Raw genomic sequence first — 25,998 nt, forward strand, 5'->3', positions numbered from 1 at the left:
GATTTTTTTATTAAAATATCCAAAAACCACTAGAACAGTGTTATATATATTTTGCTGAATTGTGTACTTACATTATCCCAAATGTTTTGAAGAATGTTTAAATCCAGAAATAAGAAATAAGACATTTTAACTAGTGACATGGACCGTGTCCATAGTGTCATTGTGTCGCCTGCCAATGACGTCATAACCCCTCGATTTCCGGTTTTGTTTTGTAGAAAACACGGAAACACCAAAGATGCTTTAATATGTTGTTGCAAATATAGTGAAACTGCTGTGCGTCCCGATTAAACCCATTCAGTCAGACTGACAGCGCGGAGTTGTTTGGAACTATTGAGAGCTCCATGAACCACGTGACCGCGTGGCGGCGAGATCAAAGCATGTCGCAACTCTCTTTCTGAACGGCTCGGGTGCGTTTCCCAAAAGCATCTTTAGCTAACTATGGTTGTAACGACGGAACTTGCACCATTTGCTTTTGGGAAACGCACCTGTAGTTTTTCAGCGTTCACATGCGTCTCACATCATGACGACGCGCTTCATCAGTATCCATGGCAACGTTCTGTTGGCGTTTTCTGTAAACCTGACTCTCATCAGCATCAGTTAATCGACTGATCGGCTTTTCCGTTCGCGACTGTGATCGTTTAGGTCGGTTTTATTTTGTGTGGTTAACAAGAACCGTGTCGACATGCCTTGTGTTCATTATAAGTTTCGAAGTAAACTCACTCACGACACGGTCGAGTTTGAAGGCCTTCACATCACTGTGACAGAGTTAAAACGACAAATCATGAGCCGCGAGAGACTGAAGCTCTGTGACCTGCAGATCAGCAGCGCGCAAACCAATGAAGGTGAGTTCAGCTCCAGATCACAATAAACCAAACCAAACCAAACTCAGCTAAACATGTAGAACAAAAAACACATATGAGGGTGAGTTCAGCCACATCAAACTAAACTAAACATTTGATGCATGATCAGACAGAACACAAACTAAAGCTTTTATGTTCAATAAAAAGTCACATTTATGAATCTACTGCTGTAATGACAGTGATGGAGTTGGATAGTAATATTTCAGTATTTTGATGTATTTAATGGCACTCAAAGAATACTATGGTACTGTGTGAAACTAATGGTCTTATTGGTGCTTTTGCTGTCAGAATACACTGATGATGAAGCGCTCATTCCCAACAACACGTCAGTCATCATCAGACGAATCCCTGCTGTTGGGCTGAAATCCACAAACAGAAGATTTGTCAAGTAAGTCACGTGACGAGCACAACTTTCATTTAGATGTAATATGAAGAATCATAAGTGTCATTAGTGTTTTAGTCATTTGAACTCTTTGCTGTTTGGTTTTGCAGTAATCGGCCTGAACCATCATGCGGATCTTCACAAACAGTACGTAGAAAAGGGTTTGCATTGGTCTTCATGTTTAATAACTCTATTTGGAAAGGTTCCTTATCAAATATTTGATTCGCATGGTTAATTTTGTACTCTAACATATGGAGCATCAGTGACTGGCTCCTCCAGAATATCACAGATAAACACGTTTGCTATGTTTTATAATGTTACACAGTTTTTGATCAAACTGTCAGGAAAAGCCGTTTGCTTGTTGCGAATCGAAGGTAAGCCCAATTCCACTGAACGGTTTTAAATAATATCTTCATTCTATATGCACTATTGTACAATTTTACCTTACATCTTCTGTATGAATAAACAACACATGCGCTGTATAATTACTGCATCGTTATACAATAAATCTATTATTAATTCCCTGACGATCAAGGCCCTGTGTTCATTCTGATTGGGTTTCTGTAGACGAGCGTCTCGTTCATGTCTCTGTGTGTCTCGTTCATGTTTTCAGTCTTCAAACTCAAATCTCTAGACTGACTGACCTCACTGTTGTCCTAAATAGCTCATAGTGTCTCGTCTCAGAGGTAAAACTCCTCTTGTGTTCATGTTTATTTCAGCAGCAGGTTGGTGATTCTTCACCAGTTTCACTGGATCAGCTTCTGAAGGTACTGAAATCAAAGAGAAATTCACTCTGCTGCACTGTAATGAACTTCAGTGTTTGCATTTGAAGTGTCACAATGAAGACAAAAAGTGCTTAATATCAAAACACAGTGTACAGTGAAGATGCTTAAAAGTGAGCATAAATCCCACAATGGCAAACACACAAGCAGCTTCTTCAAGGAGGTTTGAGTGTCTCGGTGCTAAATATTAAAACATGCAAATGCCTGTGAAACAGACTGAGAATCTGGCTGAGGCAAATGCATCAGAGGAGGACAAAATCAAAGCTGTGATGTACCAGTCCAGTCTGTGCTATTATTCCAGCAGGTGAGTGTTCAGACATTGACAGTGTCTGAATCTGTGAAATATGAGAGATGCTCATGGTTCTGACATTCATCAGTGATGCGATGAAGCTGGTCGGTCTGCTTCCACCAAACTACATCTGTTTCCGCTGTGGGATTCCTGGACATCACATTAAAAACTGCCCGAGCGCTTGGGTAACTGGGCTTTCAGAGATCACAGCTGCTGGGAACCTGAGCTCTTTTCCCCATTAGTCTGTTTGTTTGCTCAGAGTTTGAATGTCACTCATGAATTCACAGGACAAAAGCTTTGCTCCTCGTAAACACATACGGAAATGCGCAGGGATTCCTCGTAGTTTCCTGGTGGAGGTGGATGATCCTGACAGAAAGGGAGTCATGATGGACAGCAGTGGGAAATACGTCATTCCCATTATGGATGCGTGAGTTTACTGTACTTGCAGGTTCTAGTGTTTGTTGTCTTGTTGTGTTTGAATCATGTCGTGTTTGATCTGTTCAGTGAGGCCTATGCGATTAGGAAGAAAGAGAAGCCGCCCTTCTCGCCCCAGAATGAGCCTTCATCCTCATCCTCATCCGATCCAGTCCCCGCCACACTGCTATGTCTGATCTGTAAGGATCTGCTGACTGATGCTGTGATGATTCCCTGCTGCAGCACCAGCTACTGTGATGAATGTGAGTGTCTGTTCAAACAAACATCAGTCAGCAACAAACTGGCTGTTTCTGACTATCTTTTGGTCTCAGGTATCAGAACGTGTTTGCTGGAGTCTGACGGACACCTTTGTCCAACCTGCAGACAGTCAGATGTTTCACCTGACGCTTTGACCGCAAACACTGTTTTGCGTCAAGTAAGACCTTAAGCTCCGTTTCTTCTTGTGGATCATCTTCTTTTCAGAACTATTTCATGATTCTTTCTCACACAGGAGGTGAATCGTTTTAGGAATGGAACCAGATCTTTGTGTCCAAACCACAGCCGTCGATCCCGGTCACCCATCCCAGAATACTCATCAAAGAGGCGTCGGGATGTGAGAGAGAATCGTTCCCACTCAAGATCTCCTCTAAACAGATATACAGAGCAGAAGAGACCTGAGACCTTTCAGTCCTGCATTGGAGAAACCTTGTGAGGCATCAGTTACAAACGCCCCGAGAATAAACACAAAGCATCAAAATGTATTTTTATTTTTTATATATATTTTTCATACTGTTAAGAGGTATTGAAAAATACATTTATGTTGCATAATGGGGGTTGTCCTTTTGTATTTTTAAATAGCCCAAGCTTTTTCAAATTCTACTACTACTATTAGTTCTGTTATACTAATATTAGTTACCCTATAACCAACTAGTAATATAGTCAGTTAAATGCATAACGATACTGCATGGCATCTTGGTCAGATGCAAGATCAGTGAATGTGTATTATGAAACCACAACTCTTGGGGAACAGGAAGGATTGCAAAGGGAAGCCTGCCAGTACTGTCTTAAGATAAGTATTGTTGTTTCTTTGTGAAGTGACCCGCTTATTTAAATCCTCTTCATACCAATTGTTAACAAAAGGTCTATTCATTTATTTAGACATAAAGTTTCGATGTGATGCAGAAGTGCAAAAGTTTGCCAGTTCGTCTGTAACGGGAAATGGAAAGGTAAGGTCATAAGAGATCTAGCTCACTCACTAGAACTTCTAGTGACTTAAATGAACACTCACTGCTCAGAGATCAAAATGTGTGTGGAATGTTTCATGAGATTTTCACAGTACAGCAGCCTACAAGCTCAACCCAACTTCCACATTATACGTCAACAGGAAATCTCTTTCTAACATCAAACATGCATTTATCTGAGAGGCACACACATATCAGTCATTGTAGTCAAGGCCTCTTTAATTTGTGTGGTGTCACAATAAATAAATGCAGCACATTTAATTATCACTGAAGCACAGCAACAAAAACATCTTTGTTCTACATGTAAGATTAGACAAGGGTTTAATTCGGTTTGAGATTCTGTTGTTGTTCTTTTAAAATTGCATTTGCGTGCATTTTATTTTATTGTGTTTGCATTCAATTGATTAATTGAGAATCTCTTTAAAATGAGAATAACACAAACAAAATTGTTCAGTTGAATTTTGCTTCCTGTGCTCATAGATGTGAGAACAGACAGAGCATTGTGTTATTGTGAAGTGTATTTCCATTATCCCGCAGATAAGACTCTTTATCTACGCTGTCCTTGGTTAAACTGCGGTCAACAGTTATGGGGCAACAAAAACGCATGTAAGATTAGACAAGGGTTTAATTCGGTTTGAGATTCTGTTGTTCTTTTAAAATTGCATTTGCGTGCATTTTATTTTATTGTGTTTGCATTCAATTAATTAATTGAGAAGATTTTTAAATTGACTTTAAAATGAGAATAACGCAAACAAAATTGTTCAGTTGAATTTTGCTTCCTGTGCTCATAGATGTGAGAACAGACAGAGCATTGTGTTATTGTGAAGTGTATTTCCATTATCCCGCAGATAAGACTCTTTATCTACGCTGTCCTTGGTTAAACTGCGGTCAACAGTTATGGGGCAACAAAAACTAAATGATCTCATGTGCACTTTCACTGAGATTAACCTGGGACTTAACTGACATCATAAGGGATTTTCCAGTTTGTGTTAATTTAGGTAGCAATATCTGTGTGTATTTGGAATAAGACCTACAAAGTATATACAGCTAAAGATATGCAAGTAGATGGATTTTGATTTTGTTTTATTTTTCAACACTGAAATCAGTCAAGAAATTGATTCTCTATGGTCGTCACCATTATGTGAACACAGATCACCACAAGACAAAAGAACAAGACTGCTAAACAATTGACATTTAAAGACATTATGAGTAACAGCCCAATAAAATTGAGTCATTCTTAGTGCAATAAAGAAGTACTGTGACATATTGATGATAACGTGCCTGATTGTCATGGTAAGCCTACACTAGTTCCTCAATTTTACCATGGTAGATTTCCAAGATACCGTCTCAATGCCATTGTATTTTGGTACTTTGTTATTGACGGATCTATTGTTATTGTTCTATAGTAATCAATACAGTAGACTAATATATGTATAACCCTTACAAAAATGAACCATGGTTTTATAATAGTAAAAGTGTAGTAACCAGGTTTTTTTTTGTTGTTGTAGTAAATCCATGGTTCATTTTCATTAGGGAGCACACTGTCATATAAAGCGATACCAAGCCTATCTTAAGTAACACAACACTGTGTGTCCGCTCAGCTATGCGTGTGTAGTGTAGTGACCCAACACTAGCACTCTCTATTCTAATTCTATGGGGAAAAAAACACTTGACCCACTAACACTAGCACTCTCTATTCTAATTCTATGGGGGAAAACACTTGACCCTCTAACACTAGCACTCTCTATTCTAATTCTAAGAATTCTAAGAAAAAAACACTTGACCCACTAACACTAGCACTCTCTATTCTAATTCTCCGGGGGGAAAACGCTTGACCCTCTAACACTAGCCCTCTCTATTCTAATTCTCCGGGGGGAAAACGCTTGACCCTCTAACACTAGCCCTCTCTATTCTAATTCTCCGGGGGGAAAACGCTTGACCCTCTAACACTAGCCCTCTCTATTCTAATTCTCCGGGGGGAAAACGCTTGACCCTCTAACACTAGCCCTCTCTATTCTAATTCTCCGGGGGGAAAACGCTTGACCCTCTAACACTAGCCCTCTCTATTCTAATTCTCCGGGGGGAAAACGCTTGACCCTCTAACACTAGCCCTCTCTATTCTAATTCTCCGGGGGGAAAACGCTTGACCCTCTAACACTAGCCCTCTCTATTCTAATTCTCCGGGGGGAAAACGCTTGACCCTCTAACACTAGCCCTCTCTATTCTAATTCTCCGGGGGGAAAACGCTTGACCCTCTAACACTAGCCCTCTCTATTCTAATTCTCCGGGGGGAAAACGCTTGACCCTCTAACACTAGCCCTCTCTATTCTAATTCTCCGGGGGGAAAACGCTTGACCCTCTAACACTAGCCCTCTCTATTCTAATTCTCCGGGGGGAAAACGCTTGACCCTCTAACACTAGCCCTCTCTATTCTAATTCTCCGGGGGGAAAACGCTTGACCCTCTAACACTAGCCCTCTCTATTCTAATTCTCCGGGGGGAAAACGCTTGACCCTCTAACACTAGCCCTCTCTATTCTAATTCTCCGGGGGGAAAACGCTTGACCCTCTAACACTAGCACTCTCTATTCTAATTCTAAGAAGAAGAAAAAACGTGATCTTCTAAAACTTGCACTCTCTATTCTAATTATATGGGGGGAAAACACTTGACCCTCTTAACACTAGCACTCTCTATTCTAGTTCTATGGGGGAAAAACACTTGACCCTCTAACACTAGCACTCTCCATTATATAAATGTAACTCTTTAGATTAGGAAACACAGATTCAGTGTTTTCCCTCAATAAACTCCTAATTTTCTGTTTACTGCTAGTAGTTATGTTTAGTTATTGGATAGAATTAAGGGATCCAGAATTGTCATGCAGAATAAGTCATTAATATGTGTTTTATAAACAGTGTCTGGGAGTAACTAGTTGCATGTAATTTTTTTATTTACAAAATTAAATGATGTAATGTAATTACAAAATAAATGTAACTGTAATCAGTTACTGAGAAAAAAATCTGTAATTAAATTACAGTTACTTATGAAAATGTTAACGATTACAAAGGGGGTTACGTCTGAATTTCTTTCACACACACCCACATATAGATTTAATTGATTTCTTTCATAAATGATTGCTCTAAAATATGAGACACCAATGTTTAGGACATAGAATAGGACACATGCTTATTCGATAACTGTTTTATTTCCTATTTGGGTTTATGTATATATATATATGCTTTATTTTTTTAAGATTAACTATTTTTCCATGCCACAGTTAGATGCCATTGTTTCCTGACATATTTGCTATGCAAAAATTTGATTTCAAAAACAGCTATTAAACTATTTCTTGTTATGATTTTAAATATTTATTTTGCCTTAGAACGATCTCAAAGTCTGATTTTGTGGTGGCTGTGCTTTAAAATTCAATTATTTATCATCTTAATTCAAGCGATGAAGGATTTGAAAGTCTGACATTAATCAGTTGAGCGCTATTGTAAGGTTAACCCTGCCTGCTTTAAATGTTCGAAAATAATTAACAGTTGAAAACATTAGAAATTTAGAAAAGGAATGAAAATGCAATCAAATGTTATCAGTTACATTACTTTAATAAAGGAATTGAAATAGTTACACTTCTTATTAAATTTTTAATAGGGTGACTTGTAAGCTGTAACCTATTTCCAAAGTAATCTTCCCAACACTGTTCAAACAGCCAATATGCTAGTAATATGCATTCTAAGCAACTAGTTCATAGTCAATAGTGTTCCCTAATTTAAAGCATTACCATTATAAAAGATCGTAATATAATATAAAATATGATATATATAATATAATATATTATTTTTAGCTATAAAAAATCATTTTGTTTTTATAGTTTTTTTTTATTTTTATTGTTTTTGTTACTTATAATATATTTTATTTCTTATAATTATTATAAAATATACTATTTTATATTCTATAACTGTAGAATGTAGCATGCACTTATGACTGGATCTAAATTATGATAGAAGTGCTTTTTTCTTCTTCTTTTTTTACTAGGGGTACCTGTTATCTGATACCTTTGTTAAGGGTAGTCACTTGAAATAATAAACAAAACAAAAAAAAAAACGAGCAAACTTGGATTGCAACTGTGGTATTTTATCCTTTTGGGAGCCATGTGTTTGAAAGGATCCAGTTATTATGTTGTATTATTATAATGTTATATTATATAATGAAATATAATAATAAAATATATTTTATAGTACAATATAATTTTATAATATTATATGATATTATATATGCAATTATATATGAAAATTATCATAAAGGTCCTTTAGGAAACAAACAAACAAATAACAACTCAGATTGCAAAAATTGTGTTTTATCCAACTGGGAGCTAGTGTTAAAGAGACCCTGTTGTTATTTTAACATTATATTAATATTATAAGTTGTATGTTTATATTGTATTGCATTATATTATATTTAAATGTGGGACATTTGATTTTTTATTTTTTATTGAAAATGCTAAAATGTTCACGCTTACAAAAATATACCATGATATCTGCGGACCACACCAAAATGTCATAGCCGGTTAATAAAAATAATGAGGAAGCTTGTTTCGCTTGTGTAAACCATATAAATATTGCCACATGAAGCCTATTTTTAGAAACATCTGAATGAACTGGTTTTATTTTATTAATATGACTGGTTATACAGACCACATGATTAAATCCGGTAGAAATAACTCCTTAAAGTAAGAGTTGCATGTTACCACCTTTTAAGCAGCTTCCAGAATATAATTTTAAAGGGTCAGAGCAAGTTCCAACTATAGCAGCTAGGGTGCTTTGGTAGAAACTATGGTTACCCTGGTAAGTGTTTGTAAGTGAGCATGCTTCATTTCACCTGCAGGCCTGTTACTGCATGTTCTGCAGGTCTGAGCACGTCAGTTCCTGACACGTGTTGAGCTCATCATTCATGTTACCTATCATTTTACTGTTTGTTTTAAGCCATTTAAATAATAGGCTACCCGTTTAGGTTTGAAACTGTTATAAATTGAAAGACCAAACATCAGTTTACAAAGTTGCTGTTTGTCTTGGGAGAGCACCGTGATTTATCAGCGTGTTGCGTGCCTGCGTTTTCAGGTGACTCAGACCAGATGAAGCCTCATGTGAGATGATCAGGATGAAGTCCACACGGAGCTTCACGTTTTTAATTTGTTCCATCATGGTGCTGATATTCCTGTACTATTCGTCTGGCAGACTGCACTTACGGAGCCCAGTCCAGAAATCTCGTGAGTATACGTGTCGTCATATGACTGTTTTTCTCACATGGAACATGTGTTTTCCGTTCATTTTTTGGGTGAAGGTTTCTAGTAAATCTAAAGGTGTTGATCAGCTGATTAGGTGGGTTGGAGCTAAACGCTGTAGCCCTTCCGGATTCCTTGTTTCTACTAACATGCCTTTAAATGAGTAAAATGATTGTCAGGGTACAAGTGGTTAGTACAGCATGAATCCTAACTTCTATGATGCAGTTCAGTCGCTCTAGTTAGTCACACGCGTGAATCCCATTTAGAGTAAATGTTTGATGGTGGGGATCTTCGAAAACGCTTTTTGTTTCTCTGAGGTTCTTTTCATAATGTTAATGTTTAATTTCTCTGAACAGTGAGATGTCACAAGTCTAGATCTGGTTTTCCCCTGATACGTAATGCCTGAAATTAAGACTCACTGTCTGTGATTCTGCCTAGTCTTGCTGTTTGGCATCAGGTCACTGGGGAAGCCATGATCTTAAACTGAAAAGACCCTGGAAAATACAGGTTTGGTTTGCGATGATGGCCAGAGGAGGGAGCTAAGAGCCCATCGCTGACCATGTATTGTTCACCCCCTGGAAAAAGTCAAAAAAGTAGCCAGCAGGCTAAAAATGGTCAGTTTTGAAGACAAATGAATACACAAACCGTATTTCACAAAAGCACATTTTAAATGTGCCGCTGATAACCGCTTTCTCTATTGGTTTCTTTCACACTACAAGTTTTAGCTGTTACACTGTAGTTTCACATGCGTAACACAGCACCGCTACGATTGTATGTGTCAAGATAAATTTAGAAGCTGTGGTATCTGATATTATCTCCACCTCAAAACTAATATTTATATAATTTTACCGCTGAAAGAATCTGATTGATTTCTATTGACTTCAGAAAGATTGTTTTAATGTTTTCGATAGACGTCTCTTCTGCTCACCAAGGCTGCATTTATTTGATCAAAATACAATAAAAACAGTAACATTGTGAAATATTATTACTATTTAAAAGAAGTGTTGTCTAATGTGAATATATTTAAAAATGTCATTTATTCATGTGATGTAAAGCTCAATTTTCAGCATCATTACTCCAGTAAATAGTAATAGTAAACAGTAAATAAAGTTCAAAAGTTTGAAATGGAAATCTTTTGTAACATTATACATGTTTGTACGGTCACTTTTAATCAATTTACTGGATACTTGCTTAATAAAAGTATCGGTTCTTTAAAAAAAAAAATCGTACTGACCTCAAACTTTTGAAAGGTAGTGTATATTGTCACATATTCAAAATTGATTTGTGATTAAAGAGGTGAAAATGTGCAGTTAATGCATTAAAGAGAGTAAAAAGGACTGTAGTTGGTGTGGCCCGGTTGATTCATTAAATGTTGTTGAGTGTTCAAACCAGTAAATGTAGCTAGATGTTATCATCTACCATTAAAGACCTTTGATTTTATGTTTCATGTAATCATTTATGCAGTTAACAAAGTAATGACAAATAATATAAGCCTCTGTGTTTTCGCACACATTGGAACTGGGAATGATCTCTTTAACTAAGACTGATCAGCATTTGTTAGTAATTTTGCTGCAGTTTGCTTTTTGGCACATACAACAGACCAAAGCTTCAGGACATTTTCTCTTTCACCAGGCTGCTTCACTCTAAAATTGAACCACAAAATGCTACCATATTGCTTACTGTGTAACAAGTGCAAATCATAATCGCATATGTGCAAGAACAGAAAATCAGCTTTTCTCTGCGCACAGCCACACACAGACTTTGCTAGCGCTGCTGCATTTTGCACATTGCTTAAACAGATATGGTGTGGTTTTCTATGAATGTTTTTGACTCCCTCTAAAGTCCATCTGGCAGAAACACTTGACTGTAAATCAGAATTGAATTAAGTCTTGCTGTTTTATTCCGGATGTTGTCTAACTGTTTATCAGATTAGATGGAGTCCAACAAATAAAAGGGATGTTCCAGTAAAATGTCCCTTAAATGTTAAATGGACAGGTTTATTGATGTCTTACCCCACTGAGTAAAATACACTGGTAAAAGACAGGTGTACTGAGACTTTACTCTATTGTCTTAAATACACTGGTAATAGACAGGTTTACTGAGGTCTTACTCGCTGAGTAAAACACATTTGTAAAGAACAGGTATATTGAGGCCTTACTCTATTGTGTAAAATACACTAGTTATTGTATTTTGTTTTATAATTTTATGTCTTTTATGTATGTATCTTGTTCTTTTCTGAATGCACACATGTATTTCTCTTCTGTAAAGCACTTTGTAAACACTGTTTTAAAAGGTGCGATATAAATATAGCTTTGCTTTCTTAATTGCTTATACTGTTTATCAACACTTTTCTGTAGTCTGTCAATCACCTACTCTGCAGGTCAAATGTTGTCTTTTTTTTCTTTTCTTTTTTTCTTTTTTTTTGGTGTAGAAATGCATACTTAAAGGAATAGTTCACCCAAAACATCACCCTGAAAAGTTGCTCAACCTCAGGCAATCCAAGATGTAGATGAGTTTAGCATTCCATCACTTGCTCACCAATGGATGCTCTGCAGTGAATGGGTGCCGTCAGAATGAGAGTCCAAACAGCTGATAAAAAACATCACAATAATCCACAAGTAATCCACACCACTCCAGTCCATCAGTTAACATCTTGTGAAGTGAAAAGCTGTATGTTTATAAGAAACAAATCCATCATTATGTTGTTTCATAATTCATAATAACACTTTCTCCAGTGAAAAAGTACGTCTCCTGTTGTCCCTCGCATCAAAATCCACCCACATATTTGTGTAGAACTGTTTCGGACTGTTTACTCTTGTAAATGGTGCTTGATCTGTGCATATGTTTCTCCTGATTCAGACAAGATGACTTTTTCACTGGAGATGGAGAAAGCAATATTATGGATAGAGGACTCTCCATTTTAAGTTAAAACCATGTTAATGATGGATTTGTTTCTTACAAGCATGCAGATTTTCACTTCAAAAGGCATTAACTGATGGACTAGAGTGGTGTGGATTATTGTGATGTTTTTATCAGATGTTTGGACTGATGTTTCTGACGGCACCCATTCACTGCAGAGGATCCATTGCTGAGCAAGTGATGCAATTCTACATTTCTCCAAATTTGTTCTGATAAACAAACTAACTCATCTACAACTTATATGACTAGAGGGTAAGTAAATGTTCCTTTAAGCACAATTTATGTGTCTGGAAAACTAATTTCAAGTATTTAGGCAGAAGTTTTCCAAAATCATTTAAGATTCAGTCAAGTGTGTCCAGACTTCAAACCAGTATTGTAAATCACATTGCAGTAGCTAAATTGTGACCCTGGACCACAAAACCAGTCATAAGGGTCAATTTCTCAAAATTGAGATTTATACATCCTCTGAAAGCTGAATAAGCTTTCCATTGATGTTTGGTTTGTTAGGATAGGACAATATTTGGCCGAGATGCAACTATTTGAAAATCTGGAATCTGAGGGTGCAAAAAAAACATAATATTGAGAAAATCAGCTTTAAAGTTGTTCAAATGAAGTTCTTAGTGATGCATATTACTAATCAAAAATTAAGTTTTGATATATTTACAGTAGGAAATTTACTAAAGATCTTCATGGAACATGATCTTTATTCTTTACTTAATATCCTAATGATTTTTGGCATAAAAGAAAAATCGATAATTTTGACCCATACAATGTTTTTTTTTTGGCTAAATATACCCCAGCGACTTAAGACTGGTTTTGTGCTCCAGGGTCACAACTGGTTTATTAGCTGGTTAGTAAATTTGTAAAAATGTATGCATTGCGACATTTCTCATAGTTTTTCAGGAACTGCAGATGCCGAATGTGTGGTAACTTATGCTTGTTGTCCAGTTTCTCTCATATGTACAAAATTACTCTCTCATGCATACAGAATGCATTGTTTTATTATGCACTATAAGGGTGTATTTGTTGTCTGATCTGCTAACCAGTATATCAGATGCTGAGTGAAGTCACAGCCTTGTTTTGCTGGCATCACTGTAGTCCGGGTGCTGCTGTTAAACACTAAAGGCATCTGATCAGACTCAGACAGAGGTGATGACATGCCTGCTGTATGCTGAACTCACACTCTTGTGTTTCAGAGGCTGATTTGGATAGGTTACTCTCCGCGGGACGTGTAGTAGCTTCAGGTAGAGGTTTACCTGTATTCTACAATAATGTTGGGAGATTCATCTGTATAATTGCATTATAAAGGAGACCAATGTTGAAAACGGCTGTGCTTCTTCATATTTTTGTGGAAACCATGAAACATTTATCTCAGGATTCTTTGTTTAATAGAACGAAATTGAATAGAAATGTTATGTAACATTATAAATGTCTATACTGTCATTCTTGATCAATCCTTGCTGAATAAAAGTATACATTCCTTACCAACCCCAAACATTTAAATGTCTATATAAAACCATACATGTAACAGAGCAAGTTTGAGTCAAATTCTTGTTTTCTCAAGCAGCCTAGTTCAACATGGTTTAAAATACATGAAGTTTAAATAAAATATAAAATAATGAAATGACTAAATCACTAAATCTCCCAACATTATGAAGCTTCTCCGTTGTGTTTCTAGTACTTAAGCAGAATTTCCCCCTGCAAATTCAGTACAAAGACATCTGTCTGACATAATGACGAAGTTAATAAGGATTTATATGTTTATGCTTTGCAGATTTTTGTGCCATATCAAGCACTGGTGAAAAAGTCTTCTTAACACTATTAAAAAGGTCATAAACCTGGAATGATTTATATGATGTACTAAACATTGGTCTATTAATATGGAGTAAATATTAGTACAGTCCTTCCCATATTAAAATTTACAGTAATGATACAGCTATACTACTAATAATGTTGAAATCTGAATAAAGTACTGATAATGTTACTGGTTTTTAAATGATTAAATCAGTAAGAAAGGTATTTTTCCAGCAAGATGCAACTGAAAGTCTATCAACAATGTCTGCGACCTGCAAATACTTTATTGGTGTTTATAAAAATGAATGTGTTTACAGTAATACACGTGTAAACGTTTAAAACATGCAGCTATTCTGTTGTTTTAAAGGCATAGCCATTAGACGTGTCAGCATGTCACAGATGTTGTCGGTAGAGCTTAAGCTGCATTTGACCCAGAATTGTTCTTGAGTGATGCAGTGATAACAGGTGGCAGGTAGCTGAGAGAAGCACTGTGATCGCATGCAGTGATTTCTGCTGTGACTAACACCTGCTGCAGCTCCTGCGACCTCTAATGCAACACTCGTCTGTCCCGGCAACCCAACTACCCTGAGAGCTTGTGTGCCTGCATCTCTTTCTTTCTCTCTCTCTGTTCATTTGTTATGGGTCTCATTCGTTCACTCATTTGTTTTTTTAGCTTTTTTTTCATTCGTTTTTTCATTCTTGCTTTGTGTCTTTCGTTCTTTCTTTAATTATAAATTTTTTTTTGTTCTTTTTGTTTGTTGGTTCTTTTGTTTCTTTCATTAATTCATTATTTTCTTTCTTCATTTGTTAGCTGCTTGTTTCGTTTTTTTTAATTTTGTTATTTTTTTCTTTCCTTTGTTCTTTTTTATTCATTCGTTTGTTAGTGCTTTCTTTGTTTTTCATTATGTTTCTTTCGTTCTTTTTTCACTCAATCATTTGTTAGTTCTTTGTTTATTTACTACCTTCTTTCTTTTTCTGTTTGTTTGTTTATTAGTTCTTTCTTTGGTTCTCTCATTCGTTCACATTTGTTTCTTTCATTTGTTTGTTCATTCTTGCTTTGTTTCTTTTGTTCTTTCTTTTGTTGAAGGATTAGTTCACTTCCAGAATAAAAATGTCCTGATAATTTACTCGCCCCCATGTCATCCAAGATCTTCATGTCTTTCTGTCTTCAGTCGCAGAGAAATGAAGGTTTTTGAGGAAAGCATTCCAGGATTTTTCTCCATATAATGGACTTCAATGGGAACCAACGGGCTGAAGGTCAAATTGCAGTTTCAGTGCAGCTTCAAAGAGCTCAACACGAACCCAGCCGAGGAATAAGGCTCTTATCTAGAGAAACCATCAGTCATTTTCTGTACCGACCCAGTGTTTACAAAGCAAGCGTGCAAAGAAAGTCAAACGCCTTGCGTTGCCCATGCGTGAATTTGCAGACGTGTATCGCAGAGCTAATGCAAAATGTGCATTTGTGGTTAAAAAGTATATAATTTTTTTTTTCTTTTTTTAGAAAATGACTGACTGAATTTTTGTTTTCTTACTTTGCTTTTTCTTTCTTTTTTTCTGTTTGTTCGTTTGTTAGTTCTTTGGTTCTCTCATTCATTCGCTGTTTTTTTTTTTACTTCTGTCTTTCGTTTGTTCATTCTTGCTTTATTTCTTTCGTTCTTCCTTTTGTTAATTTGTAAATTTTTGTTTTCTATCTTTTTTGGTTTGTTGGTTCTTTCTTTGTTTCTCTCATTCATTCGCTCATTTTTTAGCTCTTTCTTTCATTTGTTCGTTCATTCTTTGTTTCTTTCATTTATTCATTTTCTTTCTTTTTCCTTATTTGTTAGTTGTTTATTTGTTTTTAATTTTGTTCTTCTTCCTTTCATTTTATCATTATTTGCTGCTTTCGTTCTTTTTTCTCTTAATCATTTGTTAGTCCTTTCTTTCTTTCCAAGGTTATTTTTAGATCTGTAAATGATCTATTTTTTAAGGGTTCATTCTTTTTATGTTTATTGGTTTTCTTTTGTCTGGAAGTAACAAAACTTTGTAAAATCTTTTTGTTTGGAACTGTCCTCATGATAACTGTTGTAAAATAGGTCCTCATGGGTAAAACTTTTTTACTTGGTTCAGTGAACTGTCCAGTCAAATGTTGCACAAACATCCTTGTGCTTATCTTACTTGATATCAGCCAATCCTCTATTTATGATTTCATAAACATCGTATTTAATCTTTATTCATTTTATCAGCTTACACATTCTTATAAGAATTACATCCTTATCATTTTTTAGTCAGATAATGTTGTGTGATGACGTTAAGCTATATAATTAACTCACATAGCTGTGCTAGTTTCGTATCCCTCAAAAGTTTCATGCTCTTTTTTTATTCTTACACCAATCAACGTTTGACGTCCATATTGTGAATGTACATCGTTTCATCAAATATTTCGGAAATGTTTGGCCAGAAGCATACTTAAGGCAAGAATGCAAATGCTTGACTAATGCATTACAAGTACACATTCCTTGTGTAGTACTTGTGTTACTGTGGAGGTAATCAAGCTGGTGATAGTTACCATCATATGTCACTGGTAACTAGGCGTGTGCTCCACTAAAGCAAAAATGCTATGCAAACTTGCATTGTGTAATCGATTGTGTTCTGCAGTATATTTGTATTTCCTTTTTTGCATAGAGTATGATTCAGCATTTTTCTATTCAGAGTAATTGCTACTATCGAATTCCATTTTACTTAAATTCCATATTCAGTTTGGTTTTAATTGATTGTTTTTGTGCTACTGACTGTCACATGTGCCGCCCATGTTGGTCTATAGACCGTAAACAGCCTCTCACATTTCTTTCTGTGGAACTGCAATAATAATCTCTTTCTTTATAACCTGTGCTTAACAACACATATCCTTTTCTGCCAAAATATTTCCATCCCTTCCTGTTGGCACAGTGACGATAACACACTGCATCTTCTTTCTCTTTCAGGGACATAAACTCTGTTGATTTCTTGTATTTCTTCTTTCTTTAGAATACGACAAGCAGGGATTCCTTACCAAGCATGACAAAAAACTGTAAGTAACATTAACATGCACTCTTAATGAGAAAGATTTAGTGAAAAGATGCTCATTATACAAGAATGGTTTCCAATCCCAGAATGCCTAGTGACAAGTCTGCTGAAACAGAAAATTAAATACCATTAAGTACCAATAAGCACTGACTGTAATATTTCAGTTTAATTTAAAGGGGTCATATGATGCTATTTTAACGATAATTATTTTGTGTATTTGGTGTAACAGAATATGTTGACATGCTTTAATGTTCAAAAAACACATTATTTTTCAAATACTGTTCGTTATTGTAGGTCCTCTATGCCCCGCCTCTCTCAAACACTTTACTCTGCGCTGCGCAAAACTCCGCATTTGAACAGTCAATAGCAAATACTTAACTAATAACAAAACATACTTACAGTCGCTGATTCAGAAGCACCAGATTGTAATAGCAAAGTCGGAATTTACCCTTTTTTTTTTTTTTTTTTTTTTTTAAATAACCTTTGTGCACAGCCATCCTTCTAGGTTCAAAAAACTGTCGTCCATAAAATGCGTTGCACAAATTCGAACATCTGGGTTGTGCTGGTCTGTAAATAAATCTTAACCAATGATTCCTAATTGCATCTACTTCCGGAAGGCCAAATAAAGTGCTTTTGCTTTCGCACTAAAACACACATCTTCTCCCTGACATGCTGCGTCAACACTACTGCTGTTACTGAAACCACACCTTCTTTCTTTGCGTGCACAATTGGGCGGCATTATGCTAATATTCCCACATCGTGACGTAGACATGTGGGGGCGTGTTAGAACGAGCCGTTTTAGGTCGGCGTGGTTAACTCTTAACTTTTATAAAGAATATCTCTTTGGATTTGAGACTTTAGTCTTTGCAACTTAACAGATCTTCTCTATGCACCAAGAGCTTGTAACACTCCAAAGAGAAAGGAAAACTTGAAATCGCATCATATGACCCCTTTAAATAACTACTACTAATTTCTTTAACTGCTTCACCATTCATGAAATCTTTATGCTACTTAAGTCTATATTACAGCCACAGTTTAAATGTTAATATTTTAACAAAGAATTAGAGGAGAAACAGAATTATATCATTAAAAAGTTGATAAAAACTGCCTTTTGTGTAATTTAAATGTGTGTATATACATTTATATATATACACACACACACACATATATATATATATATATATATATACACATATATGTTAATTTATATAAATAATATTAATTTAATAATATTATTATTAAATATATACAACATAAAGTTGATTTAACTAATTGATTATTAAAGAAACTTTTTTTCTTTTCGGTTTCAGTTTTTGGTTAAATGAAAACTGTGAATAATCTATTTCTATGTACAAGTTACTCTAATATATAATCTCTTTAACTATTATAGAGGGGGAAAAAGAGAAAAAAATTATATAGTTATTTTTAATACAAAAATTGTTCATGTTTTATGTTAACACAGACTATCAGCCCAACATTTTATGCTGTCTTGGAGTCTTCCATGAATTTCTATTTGTATGACACACAGAATTGTTATCTCTGTTCCAAACGGTTCCATTTCAGTTAGGATGTTGCCTTAGAAGGCAGCTGCCTATGTAGGGCAAGACTGCTCACTAGGTTTTGTAACAGAATTTGAGAGTGTGCATGTATGTGTGAGTTCACTTTTGCCTGTACTGTCCAGCAATTTGTCTCTCTTTATAACTCGGCTTGTTGTTTATTTGAGCTTTACTTTGGAAGGATAATTAATGGTGCCCTAAAGCATTTCAAATGAATGATCTCTTGGCTCTCACCCAGCCTTGTCTGATTTAACAGTCCTGATTGTATCTGTATGGGAGGTCCGTTTACCCGAAGTAAAACATGGCTCAACCTCTCTTATTACCATTAACGGCCACCTGTATAAATGGCACTGTCAACAGGTCATCTTTATATGTCCAGCACTCACAGTATTGATGTAAACTTACTAGAAAGTTTCCATTTGCCGGCCTGTGAATTAGTGGGTTTATTCTGGCGCTTATATAAAATAAACTACTCCTCACACAAGTTGTCATCTCATTGAGCAGCCTTTAGCGTTGTACATCCTCCGGGCACCATGAGCTCGACACAGCTGCTTTCCCCTCTCTCCAGACCACAAAGCATTTAATAAGATATAGAGCTGTTTTATGCATGTTAATCTGCTTGAGAATGAATGAACTTCCATAATCGTCAAATTTAAGTCAGTATGGTCTGGAGCATTTTAAATTACTCTGCAGATTTATTAGGAATTAAATGTTATGTTCATTTAACTTGCAGCCATATTTCGAATAAAATCTGTGTTGTGCATGATTTAAATTTCACTAAATGACTTGGTTTTGGTTAGAATAATTTAATGTGAGTTTTAATGGTACACAAATGTTCAAAAGTTTGTGGTCGGTAAGATTTTTTTTTTTTAAATTTGGAAAAAATTTTAGCATTTAATTACTTGTAAATACAGTAAAACAGTAATTTTGTAAAATATTATTACTATTTAAAAAAACTTGTTTTCTATTGTAATTTTCAGCATCATTCCTCCAGTCTTCAGTGTCACATGATCTTCAGAAATCAGTATAATATGCTGATTTGCTGCTCAAGAAACATTTCTGATTATTATCAATGTTGAAAACAGTGCTGCTTCATATTTTTGTGGACACCGTGATACAGGTTTTTGATAAATAGAAGGTTAAAAAAGCATCGATTTAAAATGGAAATCTTTTGTACCAATGTAAAAATATTTACTGTGACTTTTTATCAGTGTAATGCATCCTTGCTGAAATTAAGTATTTATTACTTTCACCAAAAAAAATAATAAAATCTAAACGTTTATTGCAAAGAAAAGCACATTTTGCAGAACGAAGTTTGTCCGATTTGAAGTGATAAAGTAGTAAATATGTGTTGAAAGTGTTGAAAATTAAGACTTGTGACACTGTGTTTGTGAACCGCTAGTGGAACATGTCAGTGGTTAATGTGGTTTTCTACACCAGTTAGATTACTCTTCTTCTGTCTTTGGTTCACAGGCCTCTGGAGCTGCAGTATAAATATGGTAATCTCAGTAAAGGCGAGTGTAAACCTGGTTACGCAGAGGCCAAGATGACTTCAATCTATCCAAAGTAAGCTGATCCCATCGTACATGTGTGAAATACTAGAAGTTCACAATATTATATTTGTAAATGTGCATGCAGACACGCACCTCATTCTTCTGCTGTTTACAGCCCTGCAATTTAGATAAATAATTTAGATTTAGATGAATGACATTAAAGGGTTAGTTCACCCAAAAATGAAAATTAGCTTGTGTTTTACTCACCCCCGAGACAGGTGTATATGACTTTCTTCTTTCAGACGAATCCAGTCGGAGTTATATTAAAAATTGTCCTGGCTATTCCAAGCTCTATCATTGCAGTCAGCGGGTGTTACAGTTGAACAGTCCACAAGTCGTCAAATAAAGCTTGCGCATTCATAATGAAACGTGCCGCAGACGACTCCGGGGGTGAATAAAGGCCCCCTGTAGTGAATCCATGAGTTTTGTAAGAAAAATATTGATATTTCAAATGTAATAAACACTTTTCTCTCACTTCCGTTATCTGCCATACGCGGATCTGTTCCGGCGGAAGGCGTATGACGTATGTGCAGCGCGTGCGCCTCTGAGATATGCTAGTCTCACTAGTTTGTTTAACAGGAGCAAAGGAACCAAAGTTTCCTTACTTTAGCAAAGGAAAACCAGTCTCCTCTTTTTTTATATCGAAATCCTCCGACATTTTTCTTTGCAAATCTTCGGTTTGTACTTTTAATTCGTGACCGGCGTTTTGTTTTGTTCTCTCTCCGCATTCGTCGCTAATCACGCAACGCCGCGCGTCTTACGTCATCCGCCGGAACTGCTTCAGTGTATGACAGGCAGCGGAAGTGAGAGAAAAGTGTTTATTACGTTTGAAATATGGATATTTTTCTTACACAAACACATGGATTCGCTACAGGGGGGCCTTCCCCCGGAGCCGTCTGCGGCACGTTTCATTATGAATGCACGAGCTTTATTTGACGACTTGTAGACTGTTCAACTGCAACACCCGCAGACTGCAATGATAGAGCTTGGAATAGCCAGGACAATTTTTAATATTACTCCGACTGGATTCGTCTGAAAGAAGAAAGTCATATACACCTAGGATGCCTCGGGGGTGAGTAAAACACAAGCTAATTTTCATTTTTGGGTGAACTAACCCTTTAAGACCAGGAACATGAAAGTACAAAGAGTTTACTCTTCTTGACCTTTCCGAGAAATTACAAGATTTCTTTATCGGTTCTATACAAGCATTTCTGGTCAGTTACTGGCAAGCTGGTTACTGTTGCAGATACATGAGCTCGACCAGATGAAATCATCTTGAAAGTGCACAGAACAAATCTTATACTGGTAACCAGCAATACAATTTTAACTGGTTTTAACCAGCTTTACGGGTTAAGGCTGTTTTTGTTTGTTTATTTGTTTTTCAGAAGGCGTGAGAACATACAGTAGAAAGGAAGAGAACAGTTATCACAGTTTTGTTGGCTACATAAGACTTGACCTTGTTCTTGGGATATGTCTTTTCTTTTTATAATAGTGCATCACTTCATGTGTGTTGTGTAGTTTGTCTTCAACCCATTACACAGTGAGGATGCAGTGCTCTTGAGAGGAGCATAAAAAGACATTTCTTTTCTCTTTTAAATAATTCAGTGTCCGAGAAGATTCCCCACCGTGAATGCTCTTTATCCCCTATATGTTGATTTAAGGCATGTTTCAGAACTGTGTCCAGTTCTTTTTTTGGGTCTGTTGTGCTCCTCTGGGCTCCCAGTGCGTGAGAAACCCGCGCTTCTGATTCACACGACTGACACGCAAAGCTTTCCTTTAGCTGCAAGATTTCTGCCTGCACCTTTGAGATTAATATAAACCACAGTTATGGATCTTATTAATTATTATATTATCAGAATCCTTTTAAAATCACGCTTTTTTTTATTCTTATGTGGGCTGCATACATACATTTGATTGTGTGTTGAACTTTTGGTTGATTTTTGGTTTTCTGGTTCTTGGTACAGGTCACGGCATCACAATCAGAAATTGAAATACATAGTTAATAGTTTATTTTTAGAACTAGATTTTTTCATTTGTGACATTATTTTCATGGCAATTAAAGATAAGCACATTTTCTGCATTTCTGTCTGGACATTTTACTTGAGTTTTTTTTCCTTGTAATTCTCATTAAAAATATATTATTATTAATAAATAATGCAATTAATCAAAATAATAAATTCTTTCTGGTCATCGTGCAACATAAACATTTCATTGGAACATTTTTATAAATAAAGGAAAGGATTATTTTTCTTTTGTTTGATTTTATTTGTTTAAAACATTATAAAACATTATTTTCATCATTTAATTCAAATATTAAAAATATTAACCACCATATGAATGTTTGCTTTTCATCTGTTAAAGGGATAGTTCACCAAAAAAAGATAATTTACTCCCCCTCATGTCGTTTCAAACCTGTATGACTTTCTTTCATCTGTGGAACATAAAAGAAGATAATTTGAGAAATGTCTTAGTATTTTTTTTTCGTACAATAGAAGTCAATGGTGACCAAAACAGTTTGGTTACCAACATTCTTCGAAAATGTCTTCTTTTATGTTCCGCTAAAAGAAAGGAAGTCACACAGGCTTGAAATGACATTAGGGGGAGTAAATGCTGACAGAATTTTCATTTCTGGGTGAACTGTCCCTTTAAATAGAGCTGAGTTGTGTAAAAATGGGGCTCAGGGCCAGATCACATGACTCAGGTTGGTCTTGATGCTGAATCTTTCTGGGTTAAGTGGAGTCAGATGGGAATATTAAATAGACCATGACATCTACAGTATTTGTTGAGACACTAAACGTACGACATCTAGTTAGCCATGTAATTAGCATCTGACACGCTTTGTTGAACATGATCCGGCGACCTGTTTACAGTCTGACCACTTCTCTGGAAATAAAAGCACAAATTCAGCCAACCGGTAATAATCAAGCGCACACATGTATATGTGTGCTTACAGCATCACATACCAGTTACGGTTGAGTCATAAATGCATCCTGTTATGAATAGGGCTAGTGTATGACAAGGCCACTCTTTGGCAGCTCAGAAGACTAATCAGTTCTATTTAAATCATTTGCATTGAACTTTGATCCTTGATATCAGTGTCCTTTGAAGAGATATAAATGAGTCAGAATTAAAGGAGTCAGTTAACACGGTTCAAAGACAAAAGCAGTTTCAAGCATAAAAAAAATGAGTTTAATACAGCTTTATTTTTTTATAAATATTTTTATAGAATTTGTCCTGTTTAATTTCTCTTTTTTTCCTGAGCAAAAAAAAAGACAGATTTTTACCATGATTTAGAGTAGACGCCCACTAAAATGTCATTCAGTGTAATGATAATAGTTCATATAACAATAAATCTCGTCAGTCATATAGGTAGATGGCGTTTAAAGACTATTAAAGGATCACAGTGCAGCCCCGAAAAACGAATCAATTGTCATTTTAAATCTTTGCCACAATCCTTCAAACCACTAGGTTTTATCCATTTGTAAGCAAGACGTTTTTAATCATTTCAAATATAATTCAATTTAATGTGATCACTTATTCTTTTATATACTTTAATAAGTACAGGTCAAAATAAGTATGTTGTTTCAATTTTACATGAATATATCTGTCACTCTGAATGAAGATGGAACATTATTTCACCCATATCTTGACATTTTATTTTCACAAATGTGACCCTGGACCACAAAACCAGTCATAAGGATAAATTTTTTTAAATTGAGATTTATACATCATCTGAAAGCTGAATAAATTAATAATAAATATTCATTATTTATTATTGAATATCCATTCAATCCATTATTAATAAATAATAATAATAATTTTTCAATTGATGTAAGGTTTGTTAGGATAGGACCATATTTGGCCGAGATACAACTATTTGAAAATCTGGAATCTGAGGGTGCAAAAAAAATCAAAATATTGAGAAAATCACCTTTAAAGTTGTCCAAATGAAGTCCTTAGCAATGCATATTACTAATCAAAAATTACGTTTTGATATATTTACAGTAGGAAATTTACAAAATATCTTCATGGGACATGATCTTTACTTAATATCCCAATTATTTTTAGCATAAAAGAAAAATCGATAATTTTGACCCATGCAATGTTTTTTTGGCTATTGCTACAAATTCAATTCAATTCAAGTTTATTTGTATAGCGCTTTAAACGATACAAATTGTTTCAAAGCAACTTTACAGCAAATAAAGTTTCTACAATATTTAGTGGTAGCTTATCAGTATCAGTACAAATATACCCCGGCGACTTAAGAATGGTTTTGTGGTCCAGAGTCACATATGTTATTTGAAACATTACAATAGAACATTTAATATGTTTTCTGTGTATATAAAATCACTTTTGTAAATTTAATTTGATATGCCGTCTTTGACCTACAGTCAAATATAAAATGAATGTGGATGGCTACTCAAAGAATTTGATGAGAACGTTCATATTGAGATCTCCGATTTTTCAGACTTCGGTATCTTTCCAGATCTGAGCACAATTTGAGTCATTTAATACCTTTTGAAAATGTTCTTGGCAACAATCTCTAAGAAACACTTTTTATGTTTTGTTTTAATAGCGAGAAGGTTAAACTTCCATCTAAATTGATTGAAACGCCTCCTGAAACTTCCTGAAAAGGTTCATCTCAACATATGTTCTGTGAAAATATGGCCTTTTAAAAATTGGTATTATTATCAAATGAATATCTGATTACAATTTAGGACTCGCATATGCTGTAATCCTAGTAATTATGAAGGGTTCACATACTTTTCTCGCAAGTGTACGTGTTTGGAAGATCAAGCCGGTGAGAAACGCGGGAGTGTGTGTCACCTTCACTTAAACTGTTGGGATGTGAGGAAGCGCAGAGTCTCGGCTGTGGTCGTGGGAATCGAATACACCGGACCACCTGTGTCATTAGTGCATTACTCCAGGGGTCGGACAGCTGCGTACAGCATGACGGAAGTGTTCAGGTGTTGTTTTGTCAGCCAGTCAAATGTTCGGGGTAGTTTGTGACGTGGATAGTTGTATCAGGTGCACGCTGGGTGGAGGATGTTGACAGAAATCAGGGCGTTTCTCTATGAAATGCAGCTTTGCCAGGTGGTATTTGTGGCCGGAATGGGAAAGTATTTTATTAGCATGATTGTAGAACATGTTAGGTGTGCGTGCTACATAGCACAGAACAATAAAGCCATTTTTGTGAAGAAGTACTTGAGACCTATTATAATGCAGTTTGTCTTTTATTCCTTGTCAGTGTTGGGGGTAACGCATTACAAGTAACGCGAGTTACGTAATCAGATTACTTTTTTCAAGTAACTAATAAAGTAGCACATTACTTTTTAATTTACAAGAGAATATCGGAGTTACTTTTCAAATAAGTAACGCAAGTTACTTTTTTTTCCAATTTATTGATTGACAGCTCTCCTGTCCACATGTTGAGAGAAATCAGAAGATGTTACTGTAGTTCTAAAATAAATATGAATATGCATTAATTCATCTCACTCACAAAAAAAAAAAAACACAGTTTCAGTATTCTTCAAAATGAATAAAAAAAATGCAACTCAGAATATGACGCAAACCTGCAATAATTAAATGCTAAACAACACAAATATCCTTTATGTATTTAATCCCATTCTATTAACCAATGTCTTTGCTTCTGACCTTCGATGATCCAGTTCAAGCGTACTAATAAGCACAAATTACTCTAGTACTCTTTCTTTTATTGCTGAAGTGTTGAAATGTCTTCTTCTGCATTCTACTGTACGGACGTAAATTTACTTTCCCTTCAGCCTGAGGCTTATTCATTTCAATTTTGGTGTGAAAAGGCTTTTATATTTGCCAAAAATATAACTTTTTTATTTTAAAAACAAACAAGCAAGCCCTGTCCAGATT

General features: G+C 35.5%; 2 protein-coding genes across 2 annotated transcripts in view; both read left to right on the forward strand.

Moving 5' to 3' along the window:
- The first annotated feature begins 510 nt into the window (after positions 1 to 510).
- LOC107554886 (E3 ubiquitin-protein ligase RBBP6-like) lies at positions 511 to 3,452 on the forward strand. Its single transcript, XM_016237530.1, has 10 exons — positions 511 to 842; positions 1,149 to 1,248; positions 1,353 to 1,389; positions 1,968 to 2,009; positions 2,240 to 2,328; positions 2,402 to 2,498; positions 2,601 to 2,740; positions 2,818 to 2,990; positions 3,060 to 3,163; positions 3,239 to 3,452. Exons 1-10 carry the CDS (start codon positions 683 to 685, stop codon positions 3,437 to 3,439), a joined length of 1,143 nt encoding a protein of 380 aa, XP_016093016.1. The 5' UTR covers positions 511 to 682; the 3' UTR covers positions 3,440 to 3,452.
- A 335-nt stretch (positions 3,453 to 3,787) lies between these two features.
- LOC107554887 (CMP-N-acetylneuraminate-beta-1,4-galactoside alpha-2,3-sialyltransferase-like) overlaps positions 3,788 to 25,998 on the forward strand; it is a 53,206-nt gene continuing 30,995 nt past the window's right edge. The window contains exons 1-5 of the mRNA XM_016237532.1: positions 3,788 to 3,953; positions 9,085 to 9,233; positions 13,364 to 13,411; positions 16,965 to 17,007; positions 20,033 to 20,125. Of these exons, the coding sequence (XP_016093018.1) occupies positions 9,116 to 9,233; positions 13,364 to 13,411; positions 16,965 to 17,007; positions 20,033 to 20,125 (302 nt within the window). The 5' untranslated portion in view covers positions 3,788 to 3,953; positions 9,085 to 9,115. The remainder of the gene's footprint in view (positions 3,954 to 9,084; positions 9,234 to 13,363; positions 13,412 to 16,964; positions 17,008 to 20,032; positions 20,126 to 25,998) is intronic.

Source organism: Sinocyclocheilus grahami, unplaced genomic scaffold (genome assembly GCF_001515645.1).
Source record: "Sinocyclocheilus grahami isolate Dianchi unplaced genomic scaffold, SAMN03320097.WGS_v1.1 scaffold517.1, whole genome shotgun sequence".
NCBI classification, from domain to species: Eukaryota; Metazoa; Chordata; class Actinopteri; order Cypriniformes; family Cyprinidae; genus Sinocyclocheilus; species Sinocyclocheilus grahami.